Here is an 18,944-nt window from a genome sequence, read left to right on the forward strand (position 1 = left end):
AATAAGAACACATTTTTATTAGATCTTTCTTCTTGTCTACAGTGTGTTTTTCTTGGTTTAAATATGAAAACAGTATGCTAGCTCCTCTGCCATAACTCACTCTCCTGTACATGTCTTTGGGGCGGGTGGGGGGAGAATGCCCGTGTTGTACTTCTGGGGTTCCAGAATGAGGCTTATATAAAACTGAATCTGAAATCTGTGTGGGATTGTGTAGTCACCTGTTGAGTTTGAACTCATATGCCCGGGGTAGGCACTGCAGAGGTTAAAAACAACAACAACTATGGATTGGTGGGAGCAAGGGAAGGATGTGAGTCAAAGAGGAGTTTAGGGGGTTAGAGAGTTTCAGTAATAGAAGGAAAGTTGTACTATTTACAAAAATAAAGTCAGAGAAGCAGATTTAGAAGGGATAAACAGCTTTGTTTCGAAAATGTTTTGAATTGCTGGGAGGCCATACAAGTGGGTCTTAAGAGGGTGTGATGCTCTTGTAATGTGTCAGCTTGGTTGATACATTGCAAGCTTGGCCATCCTACATTTTTTAGAATTCTTAGTTTCTTATAGTTTGGTTTGAGTGGGCTACGTGACAGTCTCGTGTGAAATTTGGGGGGCAAAGGTGAAGCTACCACCATTTTGTTAGTTCACACAGGTTGTCACAGATGCACTAACCTTGTTAGCATGAGGCAATGGCTTGACCTATAACTATTCCACTTTCTCCTTCAGTTTTTCTGAAACTGAAAATTGTGTTTAGCTCCGAAGTGATGGGCACTGGCTTCCTTCTGCAGGACATCCACAGCATCAAGATTAGAGCAATAACTGACATTGGTTGCAGTCCATCCTGAGGCTTCTTGCCTGTCCTTCCGTATTACCTACCCTGTGGAGTTTAGTTGCAATATGAGTGAGATCCAAGGACAGCCTTATAGACCCTATACCTCTAAGTTCATAATCAAGTTATTGATTCATCCTTTATACGAGTCTCCCAGTCTTTTCTATGGCTCAAAGCAACTGCATAATTTGGTCCATTTTTCTATTTAACTTACACCATTCTTTGTCTCAGTTCATGCTAGTTTCTTATCAATTTCTCCACCTCAAGTCCTGAGTTCTTTCCCATCTCTCAGTCCTCAAGTATGCTGTTCCTTCTGACTCCTGGCTCATGCTCTTTTCATCTGCAAGTTTTAGCCCAGTTATCAATTTTATGGACTGGCCTTCTCTGACTACTCCATCTAAATCATCCTTTGGTGTCTTTAAGGTCCTTACTAGAGGTTGTGTATGCTTACCTAATTATTTTGGTTAGCTGGTCTTCACTAGATTCTAGGTTCTGTGATAGCAGCTTTGTCTTGTTCCACATTGGATACACTGACCCTGGCACACAGCCAGTTCTCAAAGGATTCTTCTAGAAACAGAAAAGGAGTTATGAAGGAATCTACCTTGTGTGGCAGACACGTAAGAGGGATTACTTTTCCATTATTTGGGAGTATAAAGATTATCCTGAATTCTACCCTTATTTCTGTTCTTCATTGCAAGTCACATTAATTGCCCAGTGATTCAGGAGCCATCTCAATAGTTTTCTATGTCCAGTTTCCAAATGTTAAGAGATTCAATTACATCTCTTTCCAGGGATGCTTGTGAGGGCAATTCTTAAATATAAAAACTAGTATTGGAGTTGCCAGTTTAGTATGACTACAGTTTTAAGTTATGGGTTTAGAACTATTGTTACTATATGTTATTTTGGGTTTGATTCAGTCAAAGCTCAGAATAGTGACCCATTAGAGATCTGAATGAGGTTTAGATCACATACTCATAAAACTAAATTTTCTAAAAACTCATCCAACTTTATTATCCTATATTTTGCATTCTACAGCTCTCTTAATTTCATACTGCAAACTTCTTAAACATATTTTGTAAGTCAAAGTATTCTCATCACTTTCCAAGATTTAATAGTTTCCTCCATTTGGGAATAACATTAGCTACAAAGTGACCAAAGAATAAACAATACTTTTATTAAATAAAATCAAAAGGAACATCGTATCCTGTTTTGCAAAGGCCCTAATGAAATGTTATAGTGTTCTGTCTTCCGAACTTTGTCTCCAATGTCAAATCTTTTGGTGTTAAACCTTAAGTTTGCAGATCTCTTTAAAACTTCACTACTGGAAATATTCCTTTTTTGATTCCTTCTTGAAATGCCTTATGCCTTAAATGTTATCTTTAAATCAGTTTAGTATTTTTGTAAAATATTTTTCCAGCGTTTAGCCTAGACATACTACTTGATCCAAAATATTGAAATGGCTTATAAATTGTACATTTTAGCAATTTGGGTACAAAACCTCAATCACGACACATTTGCTCCTAGGCTACTTCCCTTGCCAAACAAAGCTCTAACAGTAGTAGTGTCGGGCTATTTTGCAGCTTCTGTGTGTTCTCATTCTCTACAAAGTATGTGTGAAGTGACTTACCCTTATTTCCAATATTATGTTTCTCTTTTTTTCCCTCCCAGCAATTCTGTTATGGTTGAGGATATTAATGCAAACCCTTTGAACAGAAAACAGATTTTGCTTTCCTACTATGTTAAACTCAATAGTCCCAAGCAAAGCCATTTTGAATTCTTTTGACATAAGTTGAAAATCAGAAATTTAGTGATTTTTATCAGTCTTACATCAACCAGTCTTGTATCAACTGGTAGTTACAATGAAGCAGTGAGGGTGGTTTAAACTATACATTGAAGATACAACCAGGATATTGGTTTTCTACTTTTATCTGAAGTACTTTTTTGAGTTCTAAACTCAACTAAAAATACAGTTGTTGTAATTTCATTTGGTTAAGTCAATTCTTTCCAGTAACAGGTCTAACAGATTTGTTTGTGTAAATGGAGGGCTGGGAAGCTAACAGTAGAAAGACCATGCTATCCAAAGCAAGGCACATAGTACATGTATGTTTTTTTCCTATTTTTCAACAAATGGTATAAATTGGTTAAATAATCTCACTCTGATGGATATTGCTCACAGATTTTGACAGCTACTTGCCAGAATATTTGGGCATCTGAAGGCTCTTAGTTGAGGACAGGTTGAAAGTAATTTTCAACAATTAACTGTCACTTTCACTCAGAATCAGATTTCCAATCTCTGGAGGGAATTCATGACTTCGTATTTAGTCACTTAGACTCTTGAAGGCTCACTCAAAGAAAGAGCAATGTAATACTATAGACTGAACAGCTTTAAGATGCAAAACAATACAAAAACTCCCCCAAACCAAACCTGACCAGCCACAAATTAAAATGCAGGCAAAACAGAAACATATCTATTTGCATCCTACTCAAAAGGTGGCAATTTCAATACTTTTAACTTCTAAAACAACCCTCATTCATCTGACCAAAGACAAAAGTAGGAGGCTCTTGTGAGTTCATTTTGATTTTTATTACACACCACAGATATGTACACTAACCAGAGAGTAGGATGCTTCTTTGTACTCTCAAAATCACAGGAAATGTATTTCTACCTACCCTCTTTTTTGCAATACTTTAGTGGCATTTCAGACTACCATCTTGGAACTGGTTTAGGGCCAAGTAAAGGAAATCATGGAAGGCAATATATATAGCACAATCATGAGCTATTTTTGGAAGCTAGTAGTATCTACTACTTCTATAGCAGTAGAAGCTAGTAGCTAGTAGTTATTCTCAGGCAGACTGAGAGTAACAAGGCTGTACAGTATTAAAAATGCTATTACTCGGGTATTAATTTTGTTGTTGTTTAGTCGCTAAGTTGTTTCTGACTCTTTTGAGACCCCACAGACTGTATACCGCTAGGCTCCTCTGTCCATGGGACTTCCCAGGCAAGGATACTGGAGTGGGTTGCCATCTCCTCCCCTAGGGGATCTTCCCAACTGAGGGACTGAACCTGTGTCTAATGCATCGCAGGTGGAGTCTTTACCACTGAGCCACCAGGGAAGCCCACTTCTTTTGTTCATCTCCTCTTATTAGTTAACAGGGAAAGTAAAAAAAGGGGGTCTGTAAGAATCTTTCATTCTTGTTTTCAACTTCCTGTGATACAGTATCTTCTCAAAGGGTTTGAAAGGAGCACATCTCCTTGTTTAGACTGAAAAGACTGGAAATCTCTTCTGTGCACCCAGCAAATGTAGAAATTACAACCACCTTCATGTTTGCACCTGTGCTTTAATAATCCTGACTACCCTTGGCATTGATAGAGTATGAGCTGCAAAGTTCCTAAGACTACCTGACCTCACTTGTAAGTTACCTTGGCTTTCTATGCTATGCATGTGTCTCTGAAGAGGATGCTATTGTATTCTTGGTCTAAAATAAGGTTGGCATGGATATATTCAATCTTTTTTACACATACACCAAGCAAGGAATTTTTTTCCCTACATTTTTTTTTGTCAGGCAAGAGAAAACACATTCCACTTCAATTTTGAGGTAGGTAATGAGAAAAATACAGGACCCTTTAGGATCTAACCTCTCTCCACCTTTCTAGGCTTATGTCTTAATGTAGTTGACCCTTGAACAGTGAGGGGGTAAGGGGTGCTGACTCTCTATGCAGTCCAAAATCTATGCATATCCTACAGTCTGCCCTCCATAACCATGGTTCTATATCCGCAGATTCAACAACTTGGGATTGTTTATTACTAAAGCATTTACTACCGAAAAAAATCCAACATGTAAGCGGAGCTACACAATTCAAACTTGTGTTGTTCACGGCTCAACTCCACTTCCTAAGTGGCTTTCACAACAATCAACGTTCTGATGGCCCATAATATATATCCCTGGTGCATTTGCGTATTGCTCTTAAATTCAGTTTAAGCATTGCTTCTCTGGAAGGAAGTTCATATCTCTGATTGAACTATCACCTTTTTATTTTCTTCTAGAATCCTGGTATTATCTTGGTAGTAAATCCTATCATATTGTACTTCATATAAATAACCTTATTTCTCTCTCACCCACTACATTATGAACCACTAGAGTGAAGAAACTGTACTTGTCTTTCTATCTTCACTGATAATAGACCGAAGGCATTCTACTAATGCCTCTTAGAAATGTTGAAATATAAATAATATTCTATTTACAAGTGCTAGGTTTTTTCACAAAACTAGCCTGAGATCTGTTCATTTTTGACTTTGTGAACTTAGAGAAGTTATTTCATTCAAACCTCTATTTTGTCCTAGGTTAGGACTAGATTGATCTGCATTTTACTAAGATGATGGTGTCTATTACAAGTTACATACTACTACTTTTCCCAGCATAAAAGGGCTATTTTTGAACTTGATGACGCAAAGAACATTTAGGATAGTAGTGCCTGGCATAGCAGCATAAGCATTAACAGGATACTGGACTTGTATCTAAACTTTTTTAAGCCACAGATGGAATTCAACAGACTATGTGTTCTTTTGACCGTCTTTTTATGACTGCCTGGAAAGAAGATACGCTCCTGCCATTGGTACAGCTGAAGCCAATCAGGAACTAAACATCAACACAAAAATTCCAAGCAAGCTGGAATCAAGATTCTGGAGCCAGGAAGGAGATTAGGGAGAGTATTCAAATCTAGTAAACTGTGGACTTTAGTGCCCATCATCCCATCCGGTCTTGCACCAAGACTATGTGATACAGGCAGAACCTCTGATGTTTAAATTGATCCTTAATCCTCTTCTGCAACCTGTTAAGACCACAAAAGGAGTATCTGAATATTCTGTGGACTACTTAACTATCTTCTCTGCCCTTTAGGTTAGACAACAGGCTTCAGTGGTAACTCTTTGAAAAAAAAAGAATATGCTGACTGCCTTTTTTCCCCACAGAATCCTGTGATTTTTTTTCCCACCTCCCAAAGATCTTAAGTTTCAAAAAGTCAGAATGGAGTCAGAAATAAGCTGTTTCCCACTTTGTTCAGCACCTATACCCGGAAAAAAAAAAAAAAAAAAAAATGCTTATATGTTGCCATAAATTTTCCAAAGAAATTATTTCTACCTCTACTTCCACCTACCTCCTCTGAAATTCCAACTTAAAGAGATAGCCTAGAACTGATTATCTAGAATATTCTTGCCCTCTTCATATTAGCTTTGTGTTAGTAAACAACTAAAAAAGTTAGTTGACATAGCTTTAGGAAAACCTAGCTGGCAGCAGAGTTGGACAACAGATGGCCACTCAGAAACTAGACCCAGGAAGGTTACTTACTCTCTGTATGCTGATAAGAGTTCTATTTTGGGGAATACCCTGAAAATCCTTGACCTAATGCAAAAGCCCAAGAGACAGTGCAGGTAGGAATAATTGTCATAACCTGATTACCTGTCTAGGGCAAAATATACCATTTAAATCAGCTATAGATAAGCCAGAAATGTACAATAAAAAAGATACTGACAGCCTACAGAAGCTTTCATCTTTTGCAAAAAACAAACAAACAAAAAAAACCCAGCAACATGTAACAAGATTTTCTTAGATGTTTCCTAGAATTCTTACTAAGCACCTTAAAGTAGTCATAAAAATAAGTGACTTTTAGTTCCGTACTTTGTTTCTGCAGAAAGAGCTACTAGCAGGCTCATTTTATAATAACTCCAAACAGTTTTTTCTTAAAACAAAACAAAACAAAAAAGGTTTAGTCTTATCTTTATGGCAATTAATAGCTGACAACAGTATCTAATTAAAACTGTAACAGGCAATTTTTAGCTAAGAAGCTCTCCTTCGTTTTGAAATTTTAACTGAATTTTGGTTGAACCTTAAATGTTAACCATAAATGTGTAATAACTGCTCTACTACAAAATCTGTAAGTCACATTTCCAAAATTCCTGTTGCCTGGATGAAAATTACTGAAGGTTTTCCTTTATCAACAAAACTCAAAGACATTTATGTCATGGCATATGGTAAGTAGATTTGAAAGCTGTTTATCATCACTTACTAAGTTACACAAGATTCCAGTTCAAGTTGATATAGAAAACATAAACTAGATTGAGAGCAATGTATTAAATAAACAAAAACACAGTTTGTATTTTGGGGTAATTAAAAATGTACAGACCTAACACTAAAAAGAATGAAAAACACATCCAAGATTATCATTCTGTAATTGTTCTGTTTAGCTCTTTTTACTCTAAGCATGTAGTCTTATTTGGAGAATGACAGCTGGTCAAATTTTTGCTTAAGACATTTATCCATACTTAACCAGAGGTTTCAGAGATAATAACACCAGTCAGGTATTCTGAATTATTTTATGTTAAATAGGAGCATTTTCTCAATAGTCTTAACATTTTCTCTGAAGTCACATCTATCTTCCTCCTTAAGAACTACATAGGCTTGTTTTAAATAGTTTAAACACCTGTAATAAACTACAGATTGCTAAGAGTAGAGGTACTCTGGTTAATGCTCAAAATGGTATGGCCAGAGGAAAAGCCAGCATTATTAAATATGAATGCAATCCTTATACCAACACAAATTGAACCTTTTTTTTTCCAATAAAAAAGCTAGTCTGAAAAAAAGGTCTCATTCTATAAAGATTTATCATTTCCAAATCACAGTGAAAGGAACTTGAATAATTTGCCAATTTTGTTTTCTACTATGTGCCTTAAAGATACCTCACTAAAGACTGGTATCTAGCACAAAAGAATGACATATGCAGAATGTAATATTGTAGCGACAGTACCGAGGTTGATTGTTACAGACACATTTCAACTCTGCGTATTAAATGTTACATCCTAATTATTTATATAGAACATTGGTCCAATAACAAAAATGGAGAACAGCAGCTGAAAGTGTAGCTCATTCAATGTTGAGAGATAAAAGGGTTAACCATTCTTTCCACTATTTTCGGCAGATCAGTCCTTTTTTGTCATATTTAAATCTGATAGCGACTGGAATTCTGGCGTTGTTCCAAGCTACTGTATGAAAAGGATGCTGAAGGCCATCACGATACAGCACACTGCAACATACGGACTCTTCCGTTCACCTGGTGGAAAAGAGGCAGTTAAATACATTCATGTTATCTGAGTGGTGAACATAAGGTTATTACTACAGGGAGAGGCATGTACAAACCAAGATAAGATTTTTGCCTATGAAGTCCATACACTTAGGGGCAGGGGCAAAATGAACTACATGCAACATAAAAGTAAGTACACACCAGAATGAACTAAACGATACCGATCTAAGACCACCTCTTTGTCATGTCTTTAGAAAACACTGGATTCGCCATTTTAGTGTCACTGCATAAACCTACATATTGAAAAATGTAACAAAGAATGTAGGATAAAGACCCAAGAGGAATTATCTCAAAAAACTTGTAAGGGGAAAAAATAGCATTCCTGAATGAAAATAAACAAGTATTCAACAAAACTGCATTTTAAAAATCAACATCACATAGAATGTCAAAAAAAAAAAAAAAACACGTTAGAGAAACCTAAACTATTTCTGAGATGGATTTCGTATCAAATCTTTTATAGTATAATTACTCTGGGTTAGAGACATAGAACAATCACTTCTGAATTAGTCAGTTTTCACATGTGTTTAAGGAGTGTCTGTTTATAGCTGGAGATTTTCCTTTGCATAAGTAGATCTGGAGTTGGCTTGTGCGATTGTCTTGCAAACAGAGATCCTGTGATTGTGAGCTAACTCAAACTTATCTTGTTCATTCCTGTTTCTTCAATAATTGCAAGACTGTACATACAAGGCACCGGGCATTTTTGTGCTGCTTTGAGGGCACACACGAAAGGAAGAAGGAAGGAAGGGGAAAGAGTGAGGACGTGCTACTTCTAGGAAAAAGCCTGAGTCTGTACCTGGTTCCTTTATAGAAGGGCTTCTCTGGTGGCTCAGAGGTTAAAGCGTCTGCCTGCAATGCAGGAGACCAGGGTTCGATCCCTGAATTGGGAAGATCCCATGGAGAAGGCAATGGCACCCCACTTCAGTACTCTTGCCTGGAAAATCCCATGGACGGAGGAGCCTACCAGGGGTCGCAAAAAGTCAGACAGGACTGAGCGACTTCACTTTCACTTTCCTTTATAGAGATGGTTTATACTCCCCTCACCTGTGTTTTTCTATGGTGTTTAAAATAATTTCTTTTCTAGTAACTAAGTTCCTTAATTCACTTACCAAGGTTAGTTAATTATTTCTGGAAAATGTCAATCTTGATCACTCTTAGCAATTAAAACCTTGAAGGTCATTATTTTCAGAGCTCCCTCACTGACATCATAGGGATACAACTGGTAAGTTTTTATCTTTATATCTATTCAATGGCAATATTCATATGACACATTTTACACACATACAAACAAAATAAACATTTGGTGTTTTTCAGAGTGTTCTATCCACAGACATTTAATGAACTGTGTTCCAACTAAATGAAAATTCAGAAAGTGAGAAAATACAGTTTTCACAATATGATCTCAACTGGAAAAAACAAAAAAAAACTAGAAAATAGTGGTGTTCCTTGTTTTTTAGCAATGCTGATTCTTTCAGAGTAAAAAACTCAAGTTATCCAACAAAACAAGAACAAAAATCAATCAGACCAAAATTTCAGGTAGATCTCATAAGGAAGCCTGTCCCTATTTCCATAGGGCTGCTGCTGCTGCTGCTAAGTCACTTCAGTCGTGTCCGACTCTGAGCGACCCTAGAGATGGCAGCCCACCAGGCTCCCCTGTCCCTGGGATTCTCCAGGCAAGAACACTGGAGTGGGTTGCCATTTCCTTCTCCAATGCATGAAAGTGAAAAGTGAAAGTCTAGATACCCTTATTGTCAAATACAGCCTTCTTAAATACTAAAAGAAGAAATTAATACTGTCCTAAATTTGCCATCTGCTAAAAATTAATTTTTGAGGAAGTTCTTCTCTTCCTCATCCTCCAACTTAGAATACTATGATTTACATATGGGTTTCATTTTCCTGTTTTTAATTTTCTTAAAAGAGACTGCCATGTGGTAGAGCTAAACATCTTTAGTTGAACTAGGGTGAGAATGTTACTTCTTGTCTGGTCTGAGGTCTCTCTAAGTGAATGTGAAACAGTTGCTGTACTGTGATGTGTAACATGATAAGATGCTCTGGCTGGGCCTTTTCCCATTAAAATTGCATCCTTTCTTTGGGGATATATTCTGTGTCAAGATAAGAGGAACATGTGGTTGAGAAAGCTGCATATCAGTACCAACATTTTCTAAAACCCTTTGCCAAAATGAAAAGCTAATGGTTTTCACATAATTGGCAATATGTGAATAACTGAACTATTTAACCTATGATATTCATGCAGTCAAGAGAGGAAAATGGAAATAGATGGGCAAGCAAAAAAAGAAAAGGTATAGTTTATAATTAGACATAAAAATAGATAATACTAACAGGATATTATTAAGAAAGCTATAAACTAGATGTCTGAAACCTTTACCTACACTTCCAAGCAACAACTGTGAACAAAGTCACCTGGATTAGTTACTAATGGAGTTGTACAATGTTTTCTAATATATTACATAAAAAAATGGATTTAAAATGCCTTAACATTTTCACCATAAGCCAATAATTTTAATGTTCGTATGACTCTAATCCTGAATATTTATTGGAAGGACTGATGCTGAAACTCCCATACTTTGGCCACCTGATGCGAACAACTGATTCATTGGGAAAGACCCTGATGCTGAGAAAGATTCAAGGCAGGAGGAGAAGGATTAGATGGTAGGATGGCATCACCAACTCAATGGACATGAGTTTGAGTAAGCTCTGGGAGTTGGTGATGGACAGGGAGGCCTGGCGTGCTGCAGCAGTCCGTGGGGTTGGAGAGTCTGACACGACTGAGTGACTGAACTGAACTGATGACTCTAATCCAGTGATATTCCCTATCCCCTCAAACTGTCCATAATGTTTTTTTTTTTTTTTTTTTAACTGAATAGCTGATTTACAATGTTTTAGATATACAGCAAAGTGTTCAGTTATACAACCACATACATGTAAATATATACATACAGATATATTTATATATTTTTTCAGATTTATTTCCATTAAAGATATTACAATATAGTGAATATAGTTCCTTGTGCTATACTGTGCTGTGCTGTGCTTAGTCGCTCAGTCGTGTCCGACTCTTTGCAACCCCATGAAATGTAGCCTGCCAGGCTCCTCTGTCCATGGGGATTCTCCTGTCAACAATACTGGAGTGGGTTGCCATGCCCTCCTCCAGGGGAACTTTCCAACCCAGGGATCGACCCAGGTCTCCTGCATTGCAAGCAGATTCTTTACCTTCTGAGCCACCATAGTAGATACTTGTTATTTATCTATTTTGTATGTAATAGTATTTGTTAATGCCAATTTCCTAATTTATCTCCCCACCTTTGTTTTCAATGTCTGCAAGTCTATTTCTCTTTTGTAAATAAACTCAAGATTCTACTTGTAAGTGGTACAATATATTTGTCTTCTCTGTCTGACTTACTTCACTTAGTATGATAATCTCTAGGTCCAACCAGGTTGCTGCAAATGGCATTATTTCATTCTTTTTTTATGGCTGAGTGATATTCTACAGCTGCAATGAACATTGGGGTGCATATATCTTTTCCTTTTCAAATGATGGTTTTCTCTGGATATATGCCAAGGAATGTGACTGCTGACTCATATGGTAACTCATTTTTTGTCTAAATAACTCAATTTTGTCTAAGGTATCTCCATACTGTTCTCCACAGTGGCTGTGCCAATTTACAACCACAGTGCAGGATGGTTCCTTTTTCTCCACGCCCTCTCCACCATCTATTATTCAATGGCCATTGATGATGGCCATTCTGACCAGGAGTGAGGTGATACCTCATTGTAGTTCCGATTTGCATTTCTCTAATAATTAGTGATGTTAAGCATCATTTCATGTGCCTATTCATGTATGTCTTCTATGAAGAAATGTCTATTTAGATCTGCCCAATTTTTGACTGGGTTATCTGTTTAATATTTAACTATACAAGCTGTTTGTGTATTTTGAAAATTAATTTCCTTGTCGGTCACATCATTTGCAAGTATTTTCTCCCATCCCATAGATTGTCTTTTCATTTTGTTTATGGTGTCCTTTGCTGTGCAAACACATGTAAGTGTGATTAGGTCCTATTTGTTTATTTTTGCTTTTGTTTCCTTTACTCTAGGAGTTGTATCCAAAATAATACGGTGCAATTTATGTCAGAGAGTCTTCTGCCTATATTTTCCTCTAGAAGTTTCACAGTATCTAGTCTTAAGATACTTAAGACCTAAATATGTGTTTATTTTTGTACGCTGTTAGAGAATGTTCTAATTCCATTGTTTTACCTGTGGCTGTAAAGTTTTTCCAGCACCACTTATTGAAGAGACTTTTTCTCCACTGTATATTCTTGCCTCCACTGTTGTGGATTAATTGATCATAAATGCATGAGGTTTATTCTTGTCCTTTCTCTTAAAGGACACCCACAAAATTTCACATGTTTTAGCACCCAGGGCCAAAGCAGTGACTTGATAGGAGCCTCAGTCAAACCTACCTTCTGGCCTTGGAGAATCTCCTGGAGAAGCAAAAGGCGACTGCATCTTACCTTCGGGACACAGACACTGATGGGAGCCATTCTGAGTTACTTCTGTCATATGGACACTGGCAGGCACCACTGTAGAATCTTCCCTCTAGCTTATGAGTGGTAGGACCCAAATGTGTCCTTGCCCAACAGCTTACAGGTGAGTGCTGAGACACCTCAAGCTAAGCAACCCATCTGGTAAGAACAGAGCCACATCCATCAGCAGACATGCTGCCTTAAGAGCCCACAGCTGCCTCTGAACATGGCCCTATCCACCAGAGGGTTCAGTGCCCCATTCCACTTACCAGTGGGCAAGCACCAGCCCCAGAAACCCATGGAGCCCAGTCCTGTCCTCAGAGAAGCCTGCTCTAGCCTCTGGATCAGCCTCACTCTGACAGGGGGCAGACACTAAATGCTAGAAACTTAGTGACAATCCTGCAACCTACAGACTCAGACTGCCCCCTAAACCCCCATCGCAGCAGGCCAGGCCCTGCCCTGGGTCCAGTTGGGACATGGTCTGGCCCACTGGCAGGCCAAGTTTCAGAACACCCTAGACACTGTACCAAACTGTGTCAGGAACTCCTCCCCATCCCCACCAGTGGTGCTGGGAAAACTAGACAGCTACATGTAAAAAAATGAAATCAGAACAGCTAGTTCCTCACACTATATATAAAAATAATCTCAAAGTAGATTAAGGACCTAAATGTAGGACTGGAAAACATAAACTCCTAGAAGAAAATAGAGTGGAATACTCTTTGACATAAATCATATTTTGGGGGACATATCTAAAGGAAACAAAAGCAAAAATAAACTAACTGGATCTAATTAATGTTAAAAGCTTTTCCACAGCAGAAGAAACTATCAACAAAATGAAAAGACAACCTATTGAATGAGACAGAATATTTGCTAATGCCATGACTGATAAGGGATTAATATCCAAAATCTATAAACAGTTCATACAACTCAACATCAAAAAAAACAACCCAATTAAACCTGGGCAGAGGCCTGAGAGAAAGTTTTTCAAAGAAGACATACAGATGACCAACAGGCAGATGAAAAGATGATCAACATTATTAATCATCACAGAAATGCAAATTAAAACCAAAATGAGATGTCATCTCACACCTGTTAGAATGGCTATCATCAGAAGGGACACAAGAAATGTTGCTGAGGTTATTGGTGGAAATGTAAATTAATGCATCCTCTATAGAAAACAGGATAGAGGTTTCTCAGTAAAAACAGAACTACAATATGACCCAGCAATTCAAACATACAATATAACCCAGCAATAAGACCACAGAACTGGTCTGTGGCCCAGAGGTTGAGGAGCCCTGTTACATACTATTTTGCATCAATTACACTTCAATAAAAAAAAATTATTGGTGAATAAAGTATATTTTAATTCATTTACTTACCAATTATTTGAGAATCTAGTATGTGCTGGGCATTGTGTTAAATACTATACATAATGTTATGGGACAATGAATATTAATATATATTGTTATCTAACCATTTACACACTTAAGATGCTACTAACTTTATTATGAAAAGTTAGAAGATATCCACGTTTACACAAAGTTCAAGAATGATCACATACATGGATTCAAGAGATGAAATAGTTCATGTTTTCTAAAAGCAACTAGTAAGAGTCTATGACTTACCAGAGGACAATTAGATAGTTGCTCAGCAAGCCTTTCATGAAATGCAAAAATCATCCTCCATTGTGGAAATGGTACATGTTATATGAAGCAGCATGCTCTACACAATGTGTGCATATACATACTTGCCTGTAACCTCAAAACCAGGAATGCAGACTGTTTACTGTCTAAATTACAGACACCTTTGACCTGCTTTCCATCTCCCTATTAGTATGTGTGAAACTGTTTTAAATAGAGTCAAGAAAAGAGTTATGTGGAACTCTATAAAGTACTGCAAAAAGGTACACAACTGGGAAGTCTGCACTTTAAAAACTGACATTTGGTTTGTTTGAATATAACTGGCCAACAGTTTACAGCATAAGAAAGTACAGAGGTAATAGACAGAGACTCACCAATTCTGGCACACTTCCAAAATATACCCAACAACCTGCAGAAAATAAAAAAGTAGCTACCGATTACTGGGAAAGACAGATTATTCAGTATCATATAGGTAATTTATTACATACTAGCATTTTAACTGCTGATGTATTGCTTTAAACTGAAATTCATTTGATACTGAGCCACTACTTATTTAGAAAAGTAGGACACAATAGCTCATCAACCATCAATGTACAGAAACTATTAGAAATTGGAACATATGTGGTGTCACAGGTTGGGCCCAAAGTAAATTAATGTAAGAATGGCAAAAATTTGCACAAGAGCTTACTATTAAAAGATTAATTCAATCAACTTCAAGTGCTTTACCTTCAAAAGCAAAAAACACATAACGCTGATTTAAATAAACATTAATTTTGAAAAAACAGTAAATGGACACAGTTGGTTTTGGATAAATTTTGACATTAACTGAAAAAACTTTCCTGAATGTAGTTCTATATTTAAATGATCTATAATCATGAACTCCAATGACAGTATTTATATGACCATAACATTAAATGAGGAGGAATACAAAAATATGAGCCTATATTTCCATGTAATATATTCAATATAACATATCTCAACATAAGAAAACATTGGTTAGGGATATTGTATATGAAACTATAATTTCATATAAAATTAAAAATACATATTTAAAATACATATATTCTGGAAATACTAAAAATTAGACTAATATTTCTATTTCAGTTCCATGAATAAATATATTATAAATACATATTATATGGATATATCACTTATTTTGCAAGTATTAAAAAACACCAGCTTAAAAACAATGACATTCAATGAATAGATTATAGACAATTATTTTGATGTGACAAAAGAACAGAAATATATATAGTATTACATATGGTTACAAATCAAGATAAATTAACATTAATATTACTGCAGTGAATTAGAATTGTTATAGGAAGAAAATCATGTTTATATTTGAGAGAAATTATATTTTCTTTGCCCAAAGAGATGGCTGGCAATAAATCATTATATTGGAATGGTTAAGACTGAAAAAAAAAATGCTGACTCAATGAAGTTCCATACATGTTCCTCCTCTGAAGTATACAGTAATTTCTTGACATCATAGCAAAAAGTCCCTTAGTTCAGATTAAATGAAATGGGCAAAAATATAAGTATTGTGAACGATAGGAATTCTGACAGGTGAAACTTCACTATAGGAATAAAAAGGACAAATGTATACTCTTGAAAGCAAAGGATCAGGGCTAAACTGTGCCTAAGTTCAATTCTACTTAATTGGCTGCATAACTATGAGCAGGTTATTTTATCTCATTTTAACAGGGTTGCTATAAGGGTTACATGAGTTATTACACAGAAAGTCTTTAGAACAGTGACTAACATGTGCTGTGTTCAATATTACATAGGCTAAAGGTATGGACAATAACTCCAGGTATCACTAACATTGGCTTACACTTCATCAAAAAATGGAAGACAACTGGTTAGTGATCTGCAATGCCCTGCAAACTTGATTCTAAAAATCTATTGATTATAAAATGAATTATTGACTCAAAGCTGCTCGGGTTGAGGTATTCAGAAGTAGGACACTTGAAGTTCCTCTATGGGAAGCTAAGGGCCCTTCAGAACAGTCTGAAACCATATCATCATAGTCAAGGTCTTTTCAGGTCTTATAGTCTAGAAATTAGCATCAAAGCATCAGTAGGAAATTGTTATAACAGAGCATATTAAAAGCTACTTAAACGAAAAAAATTCCTAATTTGGCAACATAAGAGATTATTTGGTACTGCTTTGGCCTTTTTCACATATTTCCCTACCTAGACATTTACACGATATCCCAAATGCTAAAAGGAACTTAAGCTGGTAAACACCAATACAAATATGCTGCTTAGTTTTTAAAGACATAAGCCAGTAAGCATATATGCTGATAAAATTATAAAGTCTATGAAAATAGGAAAGTAGACAAAATAGCAACTCTTCTCTGCTGCTTTTAAGTTCTATACTATTTGAAGCAGCAAAAAATGAAGTTGCTATTTTCAACAGTGAAGTTATTAAGAACTCATTTTATCTAATTGGTCCATTTTATCTAATTAGTTCACTTAAGCATGGAATACTCAGTATAATCAAAGGAAAGTCTACTATGACTTTCATAAATATACATTTTTAACAGAAAAGAACAAGGACCAGTAAAAATGTCTTCCACAGAAATTATTTCATTTGTACAAGTCAAAATGAAAGGAGCTTAACATTTGTATAGAGACAATGTTTTTAGGGCTTCCACTGTGGCTCAGTGGTAAAGAATCTACCTGCCAATGCAGGAGACATAGGTTTGACCCCTGTTCTGGGAAGATCCCACATGCCGAGGAGCAACTAAGCCCATGAGCCACAGGAACTGAGCCCACGAGCTGCAACTACTGAAGCTTGCCTGGCCCAGAGCCCATGCTCCTCAACAAGAGAAGCCCCTGAAATGAGACGCCTGCACACCACAGCTAGAGAGTAGCTCCCACTTGCTGCAAATAGAGAAAAGCCCATGTAGCAAGCAATGAAGACCCAGCACAGTCAGAAGCAAACAAAAAGTTTTTCAAAAAACCTTTCAAACAGCTAACTGTATCATATATACTCTGAAATGTAAAAATAGGCATGCTATTTCTTTGCTTTTATGTAGGAGAAATATACTACTACTCAACCTCTACTGTAAGGTTGGCAGCCCTGAGAACTCCTTTTTTAATGTAGCATGTTGTGGATGTATTCCTGCTTCCAAAGGAATGAGAAGCAGACATTTCCACCACATGCAGCCTACTTTGTCACAGCACCAGAAATGTACAAATACTCTGTTCTACCACTAAGTGATTATTCATGAATGAAATACATTCTTTATTAAACATTATGTATTAGAAATCTAAACTAACAATCCATGAGATCGTTTACTGCATTCTACCATATGCTTTGTTGCTGTTGTGTAGTTGCTAAGTTGGGTCTGACTCTTCGCGACCCCATGGACTGTAGCCCGCCAGGCTCCTCTGTTCATGGAATTTCCCAGGCAGAATATTGGAGTGGGTTGCCATTTTCTTTTCCAGGGGATCTTCCCAACCCAGCAATTGAATCTGTGCCTTCTGCACAGGTGGATTCTTCACTGCTGAGCCACCAGAGAAACCCACAGGGGATTGCAGAGAAAGGGAAGGAGGAAATCAAATTGTTTAGCTGAGTAGAAAGGCTTCTTGTACAACTAAGCAACAAATAAAATTATGTAATTTCAACAAAGGGACTGAAGACTTAGTGCAATAAGAGTTCAGAGAAAAGGTCAAATGATAAGAACATAATCTCTACAAAGGAAGTGAGAAAAACCCATGGACAAATAACATGTTTTCCCCTTCAGTAGGTTAAATAAAATGCCTTAGGATGATAGAGACAGATCATCAGTTTATTGGATAAGATTATAGATCTTCATTATTCAAAACTGGGTAGGGGTTCTCTATGCCTTTATAGATGTTCAAACAAACCTACACAATAAAAAGAAACAGTAACAAAAGCCAAATGATTTAGATAATGGAATGTTTGAATAAATGTTAATTATGACCCCAAAGATATAATGCAGTTGAAGGGAAGATAATTATTTCCTCTCATAGTTGAATATCTACTACTTTGCTTCTTGTAGGAGATTTTTTTAGTGGAAGAACAGAGCCCGACTTTGCAGTATTCTAATTAGAACTTTTCCTTTCCATCAAAAACAAAAAAGGTGGAGATAATTAATTATTCCTATGTGAAGTGTTCTATTTCATCCTATTATTTCTTAAGATGATTAAGGATCTTACTATGAAAGGCTTAAGACAATTATTCACAGAATTAATCTGTAAGGCAAAGAAAGTTTAGACAGTTTTCACCATATGGTCTCTATTTTTTTTTTTTAATAAAATTGTCCTTCTGGTTGAACTCAACATGTATTTCTGTATGAGAAACATGGCACTTAAAAATTTTAAGTCTATGTAGTATCGCATTAAGCTCAATTTTGGCAGGAGTGTTAACATACAATTAAAAGGGATATGACATGCCCAAAACTTAACTTTTATTATTGCTTTAAGAAAGCTAAATTTCTCCAAAGATGTTTGCTTTATGATACAGCTGGGGAGCCTATATGATTAGAGCAGTCCTGGAGTGGAGATGGGATGTCTATACTAGTACTGTAGTGGACACAGTGCTTATAAACTGTTTCATGCTTTCAAGATAAGATAATGGATTTTACTATAAAAACGAAGGCCAAACCCTGTCTCTGAAACTACTAAACTGTAGCTATAATTTCAGAAAGAAAAACTATCTCATCTTTTAAAATACTTTTTTTTTTTCAGTCCAGCACACTTCAGGTAACTTCTGATATTTATCTTTTTGGTAAGAATCTATGAATATAAAGATTTGGATTTTTTAAAAACAAGGAA

General features: G+C 36.4%; 1 protein-coding gene and 1 non-coding gene across 2 annotated transcripts in view; both read right to left on the reverse strand.

Moving 5' to 3' along the window:
- Positions 1-6,579: 6,579 nt before the first annotated feature.
- TMEM167A (transmembrane protein 167A) overlaps positions 6,580-18,944 on the reverse strand; it is a 44,656-nt gene continuing 32,291 nt past the window's right edge. The window contains exons 3-4 of the mRNA NM_001114511.1: positions 14,508-14,542; positions 6,580-7,925 (exon numbers count right to left, since the gene is read on the reverse strand). Coding sequence (NP_001107983.1) covers positions 7,855-7,925; positions 14,508-14,542 — 106 coding nt within the window. The 3' untranslated portion in view covers positions 6,580-7,854. The remainder of the gene's footprint in view (positions 7,926-14,507; positions 14,543-18,944) is intronic.
- On the reverse strand, positions 17,244-17,314 carry MIR2463 (microRNA mir-2463). Its single transcript, NR_031005.1, has one exon. It is a non-coding gene; the product is annotated as a microRNA mir-2463 (primary transcript).

This window comes from Bos taurus, chromosome 7, assembly GCF_002263795.3.
Source record: "Bos taurus isolate L1 Dominette 01449 registration number 42190680 breed Hereford chromosome 7, ARS-UCD2.0, whole genome shotgun sequence".
Lineage (NCBI taxonomy): Eukaryota > Metazoa > Chordata > Mammalia > Artiodactyla > Bovidae > Bos > Bos taurus.